At 38.3% G+C, this 12,318-nt stretch overlaps 1 protein-coding gene across 1 annotated transcript in view; it reads right to left on the bottom strand.

Annotated features, from left to right (window-relative positions):
• The window catches only part of cpne4b (copine IVb), a 52,148-nt gene extending 40,073 nt beyond the window's left edge, over positions 1–12,075 (bottom strand). The window contains exons 1-2 of the mRNA XM_041809170.1: positions 11,840–12,075; positions 4,181–4,371 (exon numbers count right to left, since the gene is read on the bottom strand). Coding sequence (XP_041665104.1) covers positions 4,181–4,351 — 171 coding nt within the window. The 5' untranslated portion in view covers positions 4,352–4,371; positions 11,840–12,075. The remainder of the gene's footprint in view (positions 1–4,180; positions 4,372–11,839) is intronic.
• Positions 12,076–12,318: the final 243 nt, after the last annotated feature.

Raw genomic sequence — 12,318 nt, 5'->3', positions numbered from 1 at the left:
GCAGACCTGTTGAATGCAGAAATCCCTTAAGTAGAACCTGTCTGACAAAGTGAAGTAGACTGAAAGACTGAAGTCACTGACACCTATCAGTCTGGAAAGGGTTACAAATACATTTCTAAGACTTTAGGGCTTCAGCGAGCTATTATCTACAAATGGAGAAAACTTGGAACAGTGGTAAACCCTCCCAGGAGTGGCTGACCTACCAATTAACTCCAAGAGTACATTAACCACTCAACCAGGAGGTCTAAAAAAAAAAAAAACCCGACGTCTAAAGACCTGAAGACCTCACTTGACTCAGTTAAGGTCTGCATCACAGCGAAAGACTAATTGCCAGTTATCACATTGCCAGTGTAATACTGTATAACACAATACAGTAAGATATGGTAGTACCTTAGTGGTAGACTATGATATGATAAAATTCATTCCGTTATGATACGTTAGGTTACATTTAGATTAAATACTATACAATAAAAAAACTAACTGACTAACAGCCAACTGACACAACATGACATGCTATATGACAAAATGAAACAATACCAAATCATACTATACCATACAGTATAAAAACGTTCTGTTATGATACAATACGAAACATAGAAAAAGGGACAGGATATGATATGTCCGAAAACTCTACAAAATTATACAAAACAATATGAAATGAAACATACATGATACATTATGTAATGATGCTTTATGATGTGTTGTATTATGATGCGTTATGTTACGATGCATAATGTTATAATGCATTATATTACGATTCGTTATGTCATGATGCGTTATGTTATGATGCGTTATGTTATGATGCGTTATGTTATGATGCGTTATGTTATGATGCATTACGTTATGATACATTACGTTATGATACGTTACGTTATGATACATTACGTTATTTAATTATTTTATTTATTTGTGACAAGGGACAATGCACATTAATGGACATAAACATGTAACTGTGCCAGATTGTAGCCATAGGCTAGTTTCCATCTGTAGCCCCTGGCAGGTTAATGGTATATACAACAAAGAGTACATTAAAAATCTACATAAAAATCAGACAACACCAAAACCAGAGAACATGGACAGTACAATAAAATACAAGGACCCAAATATAACGATACTTAGCTAAGGATAGACCAGGAATAAAGTGTCCATTGCAGTTAAAGTGCATAAGGCAGATGATAAAGTGTTTTAGTGCTAAAGTGCAAGTGTGCTGATATATTGCACATGATCATGAGTGTGCTTAAAAAAGAACTTGCACATCACCCTTGGCCTGGTAAGTTAAAGTGCTAATATTATTGCACACCACCCTTGGCCTGGTAAGTTAAAGTGCTAATATTATTGCACACCACCCTTGGCCTAGTTAGTTGAAGTGCTAATATTATTGCACACCACCCTTGGTCTGGTTAGTTAAAGTGCTAATATTATTGCACACCACCCTTGGTCTGGTAAGTTAAAGTGCTAATATTATTGCACACCACCCTTGGCCTAGTTAGTTGAAGTGCTAATATTATTGCACACCACCCTTGGTCTGGTTAGTTAAAGTGCTAATATTATTGCACACCACCCTTGGTCTGGTTAGTTAAAGTGCTAATATTATTGCACACCACCCTTGGTCTGGTTAGTTAAAGTGCTAATATTATTGCACACCACCCTTGGTCTGGTTAGTTAAAGTGCTAATATTATTGCACATAGCCCTATAGCACATTACGTTACATTATGATACGTTACGTTTTATATGTTACATTATGATACGTTATGATACGTTACGTTATGATATGTTACCTTATATGTTACATTATGATATGTTATGTTATGATATGTTACGCTATGATACGTCACGTTATGATATGTCAAGTTATGTCAAGTTATGATATGTCAAGTTATGATACATTATGTTATGATATGTCAAGTTATGTCAAGTTATGATACATTATGTTATGATATGTTACAATGCGTTATGTTACGATGCGTTGTTATAAGTTACATTATGATATGTACGTTATGATACATTATGCTATGATACGTCATGTTATGATACGTCATGTTATGATACATCATGTTATGATAGGTTATGTTATGATAGGTTATGTTATGATACGTTTTATGTTATGATACGTTATGTTATGTTATGATACGTTATGTTATGATATGTTATGTTACAATGCGTTATGTTACGATGTGTTGTTATGATAAGTTACTTAATGACATGTACATTATGATACATTACGCTATAATATGTTCCCTTATGATATGTTACGTTTTATGTTACGTTATATGTTAGGTTATGATATGTTCTGTTATGATGTGTTACGTTATGATACATCATGTTATGATACATTATGTTATGATATGTTATGTTACAATATGATACAAAACAAAATTGTACTATAAGATACAAAATGATACATAACGTTATGTTATGATACAATTGGATGTTATATTACAATACATTATGATATGGTAAAATATGATACTAAATGACATGACATGAAACGATACAAATAGAAACAAAATTTTTAAAAATATATGATAACAAAAATATTACATTTTGTGATATGACAAGCGATGAAATGAAATGATACAGAATTAGCTATACAATACAATATGAAAGAAACAAAACACTATGTTACATTATGCCATGTCACAATATAATAGAAGATGATGCAAAACAAAATGAAACAAAATTACATGACATGATACAATACATAATGAAATGAAACGCTAAAAATTACACGATAAAAAACATTATGTTACGTTGTGTTACTTTTATGATACCAACTGAAACGAAATTACACAACATGATGCAATAAGTAACAAAACGAAATGATACAAAATCATACGATGCAAAAATACTATATGAAACAATATGATACTATTTGTAATGAAATGACACGATACAATATGATACAATACAAAAAATATGACACAATACAAAATGATTCAATACAATGCAATATATTTTGAAAAGACAGGATACAAAACTATATCATAGGAAAATAGACAATATGATACCGTACAAAATAATACGAAGTCCATATGACGTACTGTAATTTAAAATGATGAGATAATTCAATGCATATTGTTAAAATTTTATGCTATAGGATGCAATGTGTTTTGCAATGCAGTATGTTGTGATATACAGTGTGTTACAGGGCAATATGATGTGATGCGATACAGGATGCTTAAAGGTCTCCTTGGGGCCATGTTGTGGTTCATTACAGTGAGAAATGTTATGATACAATTCAATACAGTACAATACCACAGGATATAGTACAAAACAGTACGATACACTTAGTGATCGTCTTTGAAAAATTATTGCTTTGGGACAGTTCTTCCTCTTAAGTTGAATCAATACATAAACAGAACAACAGAACAACAGAAACAAATATAATCCACAAGTAAACATAAAAGCATGCAGGCTATACGTAAGCCATAAACAACATATATTTTACATTACTTTTATGGCCCCATATCTACATAGATAAATCAACCAAATCCAAGAAAGAAACTAAAAGATTATAACACCACTGTGATACTGTTGCACTTCTGCTACTGGTTATAACTTCTGTTGATTTCTGGCACAATCAGAATCCATTATTCATAGCCTACAATTTAGTGTGAGAGGGTTGGCGACACAATCACAGCTCTGCACTAGAGCGTTAGTCCTTGATTACACACAATCATTTAACCAAACATGAATCCAATGATATGCTTGAATAACTTCAAGTGGTGACAAATTCACAAAGCGTCATCTGAAGTGCAGATGGAGACACTTGCTATCTCAGTCTGACTGGTACACAAGATCACGGACAAATGAAAATAATGACAGCTAATAAATTATGAACACTGAAAATAATGAATACCTACATTTTGGAGCTTTTTTGATTGAAACTGTCTCTCAGGGTTAGATAGAAGCAAAAAAAATGTCAGAGAAAGGTCATAAAAATGTTATATAACCGAAGAATAGCTGGGAAAGTTAAATCAGTAACAAAAGTGCTGGGGGCTCTCTGGATTTCCACATAAAAGAAGAGAAAGTAGGTTAAATTTTACCTAAGTTCAAACACAAAGTATATCAGACTGGATGTACTGGAAATAAAAACTTGGGCCTGTTTACCTACATTTATAAAACATCTATCTAGGCTAGGAAGACTCCCTTTCCTCTTCCCTTCACTTAGCAACATACCTCAAACCATTGCCCATGAGACTGCATCTTCAGCACCACGCAGGGATCAGGTTTGGAGAGAGCGTCACGGTCTGAGATCCCCCGGCAGGCGACTCTCAGCTCCACTTTGGTCAGACATGGAGAGCTGATGAAGCCCAGCGTGGCCTCTGCAGACTCGTAGATGTTACTCATGCTCGATTCACAATCACACACTGGAAAGACAGACAAAAGGAAAATATAGGGTTAATTTAATAGATAGATAGATAGATAGATAGATAGATAGATAGATAGATAGATAGAGCTGCAGTAGATTGTAACTGTTGTTTGCTTTGACATGAGCAGGTGCAGTGGCCCTGACTAAGCAGACAGCGCTCAAACTGTTCAAGGTCAGGACTCTGAAGCCACAGAATACTACACAAGGTCCCAGAAATACACACAAATGCACACATCACTATCGCACAAATGCTAACACACACAATGCACTTTAAAACACCTCACCGAAAACATGTGTTTGCATGTATGCACACATTTACAACACATATTTGCAGAAGCATGCACACACTCACACACACATATTCAGTGTTCTCTGCTGAGTAACTAGAACAAATCCCCGTGTTTCTCCTCAGGTTTCCGCAGACTGTATAATGTTCACAGTCCCTAAATAGAATACTGTCAAGCATCTAATCGCTGTGACACAAACATTTCTGCCCTCATAATGTCAAAAGATCCAAAAAGCATCAAATAAGTTTGAATCAGATGGCGGAAAATATATCTGCTTTCTTCAAGTGAGAGTGACTCCTCTGAGAAATTAAACCAAACCAGACATTAACATCAGTGTGCTGATAGAAAACATCTCACAGGACATTTTTACATCAATGGTAGTCAAAATCACACAGCAATATACTGCATGTAATGTGTAAGAGGGGATAAACTCTAATATTGAATACCCTAAACGCCTATCAAACTCCCACACAGATGTTTCCAATTACTCCGCTTAATTAAACCTGCTTTCAGAGCTGTGTGGGTGGGTGAAGACTCATGTTGGGTTTACGTCATCTGTAAGTATTATTATACCTGTTTGAATGGGATTACACACATTTTTAAAGTTCCTTTAAAGTTCCTAAAGGTACATGGACTCTTGTGATTTCATGTAATTTCCACCCACCTTCCTTTGAAGGTAAAAAAAGACATAAATACCCAAGCAACACAGCTTGATTGCAATGAAAAAAATGGTCTAAACTCTAAAGAAATTGTCTGATTTAACAAACTAAACAGTTTTGAACACGTTTCTAACAGTGGGTATTTTCAATCAGGTTTGTGTAATCATTCATCCATCCATTATCTATCATCTCTATTGGCTTATTCTGTGCAGGGTCATGAGGCCTGAAGACGATCCGAGCTGTCACTGGGCAAAAGATGGAGTTAGCCCAGGACTGGCCACTAGGGAATAACAGGGCTGATGTATGGAGACAGACAAGCACTCACATCTAAGGTCAATTCAGAGTCACTAATCAGCCTAACGAGCATGTCTTTGGACTGTGGGAGGAAGCCAGAGAGAAGCAACGCTTGCATGAATACAGCATGCTTACTCCACACAGAGAGGCCCCATCCAACTGGGGTTCGAACCTTTTTTGCTGTGAATCCACAGCACTAAACACGGCAGCACTGAGCAGCCCAAATCCTTAATAACACATCACATCACATATAAATTTTTAATAGACCTAACTCAAGTCAAATTTACAGGCATTTCACTGTCACTACCATCAGATAACTAAGGACAGTTTTGTAGGAACTATGCGTTTTGCTAGAAAGATGGCTACTGGCTAAGTTTGCTGGGAATAGCAGAAGTACAATTGTAAGCTAAGTACAACCCAGTTCCAAAAAAGTTGAGGCGCTGTGTAAAATACAAATAAAAACAGAATGCAATGATTTTTAATCTCATACACTCAAATCATATTCACAATAATTTTATAAATTTAATTTAAATCAAATTCATATTTGATGGGAGCAACACCTTTCAAAAAATTAGGGACAAGGTGATAAAAGGCCAGAAAAGTGTCACTAATTAGTGAAAATCTAACATCTGGAGGAGCATTTTGCAACTAATTAGATTAATTGTCAACAGGTCAGCCACACGACTGAGTATGACAGTAGCATTTTAGCAAGGTGGAGTGTCTTGTAAGTAAAGATGGATAGTTTCACAAATCTACAAGAAACTCTGTGGAGCAGTTTCAGGAAATGTTCCTCAACATAAGAAATTGTGAAGTTTGTGAGTTTCCCACCATCTAAGGCCTATAATATCATCCAAAGATTCCAAGAACCTGGAGAAATCTCTGTGAGCAAGGGATGATGCTGAGGGTAAATATTGGATGCTGGTAATCTTCTGGTCTTCACAGGCCCCTGCATTAAAAACAGGCATGGCTCTGTACTGGAAACCACTACATGGACTCAAGACTACTTCCATAAATTACTGTCTGTCAGCACGATTCTCTGTACCATCCACAAATTCATCTTCATATAAAAAGAAGCCATATATGATGAGGTCTTCTCTGGACCAAAGCTCTTTTAAAATGGACTGAGCTAAAACGGAAAACTGTTCTGTGGTCAGATGAATCAAAATTTGAAATTCTTCTTGGAAACCACAAAAGCTGTGTCTTGCAGACTCAAGAGAAGAGGGACCATCCAGCTGGTTATCCTGGTACAATTCAAAAGCCTGCATCTCTGACAGTAAGAGATTGCATTAGTGCCTATGGCGTGGGCAGCTTACACATCTGGAAAGGAACTATCAATACTGAAAAGTAGATAGAGGTTTTAGAGCAACATATGCTCCAATCCAGACAATGTATCTTTCAAGGGAGGTATTCACTATTTCAGCAAGACGGCCACACACCACATCCATCCCAAAAGCATGGCCTCACAGGAGTAGAAAACATTTGGAGCATCGTAGAAGAAAATATTCCAGCAAAGAAGACCCAGGACTGTTGAGCATATGCAGGATACTACACACACTCAAAACTATCCCAAAATTGAATGTGAAATGGTGGACACTTTGCACCCTTAATGAGCACCTTATTTAGGGCTGCCACCCATTCCTTAAAATACAGAATCATCACGTATTTGACATTTAAATGCAGCATATCTTTTTTAATCAATACAGGGCGCAATTTGTTCTGTATTTTTATCCCTCACTCTGCCAATCATTGGTTAATAGTTGCATTTGTTGGTTATATTAGTTGGCTAAGACATAGAGCCAGCCAGAGGCAGAGCAAGGCGGGGCTTCTCTTTGCAAAACATGGAGGTGGAGAAGGGAATGTCAGCTTCAAACACTCATGAAGCAGGAGCGCTTACAAATACACAGAAGTGGAAGGGAGAATTAAACACGGGTGCCATAAAGGAAAAGTACTTGAGTAATTTGAAATTATTTTATGTAATAGCTGGCATGTAATAAACTCAGGATTTGTGAGAACAACAACAAAAAAAACAGACTGTATGTCAGCACATTGTTGGCTTCTTTTGGTAGCTTTGGCATGTCATAAAGTCTTGTGAGCCTTATTTGGCAAAAAATGCTGGAAACAGCCTGACACTGGTGAAAAGTTTAAAGATAATTAATTAACCATCAAATTTAACATTCAAAACTTTGCATATCAAAGCTAGCCCCGGTATGTGTAGTCAAGCTAAACTGGCCACAGCAGATTCATATTTCATGGAGAAATGTGTTAGCTTAGATCTTCTCATCAACAAATTATGGTCACCACAGTCTGCTTGAAAAGGCACAGCAGCATCATTAATGAAACATTAACCCTCTTCCAAAAAGCCTTTGTGACAGACGCCTCAACTAGGCTATAGATTTGTTAATCTGACACTTTAACATGATTCTGAATTTTTGCAATCTGATCCAGGTCCATACTGTAGATCCTCTATGTGAACTGGGCTATAGCTCGGCTAACCTCCAGTACAGTTAGTGTTAGCTGACGGAAAACCGCAGCTCTGATGTGCTAGATGGTACAAACTGAATATTAATGCAGTGGTCTGGTAGTATCATCCTTGGGGAGAGAAGCTCTTGGAACTGGGTCTGACTCTGACCTGAATGCCTCTCTCTTCCCCTCTCTCTCTGCCTCTGTCTTTTTTTTCCATAATTCATGTTCCATGTGTGTTTGGCTGCTGGTGATTATTTTTAGCTAAAGCACACAGAAACAGGCCATGTTCAGAGAAAGAGATGGGCCACAGGGCAGTTGTGTGTCATACAGCGAACCTGCATGAAGGTGGTGTGTACAAAGACATGTTGCGGTACGTCCTTGGTGGTACATTTCCACGTGCGCGTGTGTGCAGGAAGCAGCAGATGCTCGTCTGTTCCGGTTGACAGCGGATGACACTGACAGTGACGGAGGATGTGCAGATCTCTTCAGCTGTAACTACTGAATGAGAAATGTGTGCAGGATATTCCTTTACAGTACATCTCAGAGTCTGCTGCTGGTATGCTGCCAGAGGTGACAGAATTTTTTTTATCAAACTATGTCACTGGATCTGGCAGAGATTCTTCAAGAAGTGGGGAATCCCAAACTGTGGTTATGCCAAGGCTGAAACTGAAATTACTGAGCTGAAATGCATCAATGAGGAGAGTTTACAGTCTTAAGTTTGAATAAATTGGCACAACTCTTTTAAATCGTTTGATTTAATAGATTCAACATGATGCATTGCTGCAGCAAATTGCACTCTATTACAATAAATGGAAGCAGAATCTCCAATAAAAATGGCAAAATTGCAGGATCAGAGGTGACATGTTTTGTATCAAAGTGATTTGCATGCATTGAAACTTATGTAACTCATCACAGGCTGGCAGCTGCTCAGTCTGCAGGAGTTTAGGTAGGAACAGGAGTCTCCGGTTCAAGTTCCAGCTGAACCAAGCCTGGAAATGGGTCTGGTAGCTGACGAGGTGCTAGTTCACCTCCTGAGTGCTACTGTGGTGTGCCTGAGCTAGGCAACAAACACCAAACTGCTCAGCAGTGTTACTGTCGTTGACTGACTTTTCATTGGATTGCCGCAAGTTTTAGAACTGACTTTGAGATTTTACTCATTACTTTTAAACACTGAATGGTCTAGCTCCAATCAGTGTAACAGAACTTTCAAACCCCTATAAGCCAGCCCGCACCCTGAGATCATCGGGTGGGGGGCTTCTGGTAGTTCTAAAGTTTAGACCTAAAACTAGAGTTGATAGGGCCTTCTCTATCAGGGCCCCTCAACTTTGGAATGACCTACCTGAGGAGATAAGGCGTGCAGAAATCATCACTTCTTTTTAATCACTCATTTTTATAGACTTGCTTTTATGTGTTTTCTTCTTACTCCTTCTTGTTCCTTTAATCATCTTTCTACCTTTTATTTATTATTATTGTTATTGTTATTATTATTACTTTTTTTAGTATGTTTTGAAACCTTTTAATCTATGTGTTCATGTTAATATCTCTTACTCTTCTTATTGTTTTAAGTTCCTATAAACCATGACCTTTAATTTTTATTTAGGCTGATCTTTTGGTCTTTGCTTTTATACGCTTGATGCTTGTATCACTTTAGTGCTTCCCTTCCTCATACTTATTCTTTCACATTTATTTTGTCTTTATAATTTTTCTCCTCTTAATGCTTTTAGTTCTTATTGCTTCTCTTTTAATTGCTGTTTTTTAAACTTCAGTCCCCTTGGTCTTAGGTTTTTGTTGCTGGGTTCCTGTGGTGACCGGGTACTCGTGGGTTCTGGCGATGTCGCATGATTTCTTAGTTTTGATGATATCTTAGTTCTTATGATGTCTTAGGTTGTCTCAGTTCTGGGGATGTTATGGGATTTCTAAGCTCTTATGATGTCCTGGGATGTTTTAGTTCTAATGTTGCATGTTGTCGGGGTAATAATGTTGTTTGGATTTAGTATGAATGTTGGTCTTGTTTAGGCTCTTATACCTTGCGTGTTCTCTTGATGTTGTTATGATGTTTGTTTTTCTGCATGTCAAAGCACTTTTTAAACCCTTGTTTGTAAAAGTGCTGTATAAATAAAGTTATTATTACTTTTATTATTAAAACTATGACTAAAATGTTCGCAAACATTCTTTTTTCATGTAACAGACTCGTCCAAGCCTAGCTAAAACTAGACTAAAATGTGATTTCATTTTTGTCAGACATTAGAAATCAATGATATTTCTCCACTTTGAGTAAATCTGTAGAAATACAATGCATCTGTTGCTCTCTGCCTCTCAGCTGTGGAAAGCAGAGACCCCAGATTTTGCAAGGTGCATAAACCCACTCCTGTGACTTGGTTCCAGATTCAGACAAGAAGATAAATACTTAGACTAAAAGTTAAGGCTAAAATGTGAGGACTTTTTATGGACTAAAACTAGACTAAAATGTTTTTGAGTTTCATCAACTAAAACCATAAAGGGTAGAAATGACAGAAGTGAAAGCATTTAATCTAAAGATTAAGATTGAGACTAAAATTAAAAATAGCTGTCAGCATTAACACTGCTGCTCAGACGGTGCTCTTTGCAGCCAACCCTCACTCATGCATGCATATCCATGGTATCGTTTCGATGCAAGTGCATATATTTCAGCCAGTGGCTGTAGCATGTTTAATTTCCCTTTGAGGAATCAATAAAATAAAGCTTCTTCTCAAAATAACAACCAAACTTAAACCAGAATAGTCATGATTGATTGGGCGGTGTAAGATCCCTTACAATCATTCCAAGGCTCCTCTCTGTCCGCTCTTATTCTCCACACTGACACAATCAATCATCCCATAGCTCGACTGTCATGACCCTAGAAGTGTGTATGTGTGCGGGTGACCGTTCACCTTCACATGCCCATGTGTGTAAAGTGACTGTGACAGATGTGACACTAATGATCCAGCAACCAGAAGGTCCGTAACACTCAGGAACACTGTAATTGCTCTGCCACTTATTGATTATCAGACAAGGAGGGATAACATCGACCTGCAGCCACAGCACAGGCTGCAAAAGCATCAAAACTGTGTGACATGTTACGTAACCCTTTATGGAATATTAATCATGCACGGTGACAGCTGTTGAAGAAGGACTGGACACATGAAAGGCGGCTGAGTGTGAGCAAAGACAGAGGGAGAGTATCAGAAGTGAAGCAGTCTGGTGTTGCGAACTCACAGTGTTATTAGAGCTGACAGAGAGACAGAGGCAGGGAGAGAGTGAGGGAGACAGAGGGGTTGTGAAGGGGGGGATTAGAGAGAAAAAAACTGGAGAAAGGCAGGCAAAAGAGAGTGGGAGCATAGCATGGATTGGATCCTTCCCTATAGGGCTTATTTTGTCTTATAGCACTACAGACAGAATTAAATTAAAGCATAAATTACTCAGATAAGCCCATAAGGTATTTTCCGGTGATTTCTTGAATAAAGAATCAGAAAGACACTGTGGATATCTTTTAAATAATATTTTGTCACCTGATAGTAAAAGTGGCAGCATGTAGTTTGCTGAATAATGAATAAATCCCCACCAAAAGTCACACATGCTGCTGAACATGAGCAGCTGTATCAGGCTGCAAACATCTGATGTAACCATATCAAGGCAGCACATCACAGAAAAAGAAAAAGAAATCTTTGCAACAGTCCATCTCATGCACCAGGTAAGACATGCACCATCCGGGCTGCTGCTCCTCTCCTGCTGAGAGAAAACTCACCTCAACGACCTGGAGAAAAGATCCGAGCGGAGCCGAACAACTTCACCGCCGTTTAGTTCACAATCACGGATACCTCAGCGCCTCCGGACCCATGTCCCTCACCTCACTCTCTTCGTCTATATGTTTCCCCCCCTTCACACTGCAGAGCTCAGCCCGGATTTTGGCGCTGACAGCCTCACAGAGATGCTTTCTGATTCCCACAGGGCAGGTACGATGAGGATGCGCTCCTTGCTTGAGCCTGGGTTTACTCTGGGTGAAAGATAGGGAGGAAGAGGAGGAGGAGGAGGAGGAGAGGAGGAGGAGGAGGAGGACGGTGCGCCACTTAACTGGAGTTTGTAATCCGCCGGCTCCATCGGGGGCCGCAGAGAGCGCACCGTGCCGAGGGACCAACGAGCTTCTAGCGCGGTGCGTCAGCGCCATCTGGTGGTCAAAGGAGGGAACATGCAACACTTTTAAAATTGATTCTCTGGTTCTCAACT

The sequence above is a fragment of the Cheilinus undulatus genome, linkage group 16, assembly GCF_018320785.1.
Source record: "Cheilinus undulatus linkage group 16, ASM1832078v1, whole genome shotgun sequence".
NCBI lineage: Eukaryota > Metazoa > Chordata > Actinopteri > Labriformes > Labridae > Cheilinus > Cheilinus undulatus.
This window is presented reverse-complemented; position numbering and strand designations above follow the sequence as displayed.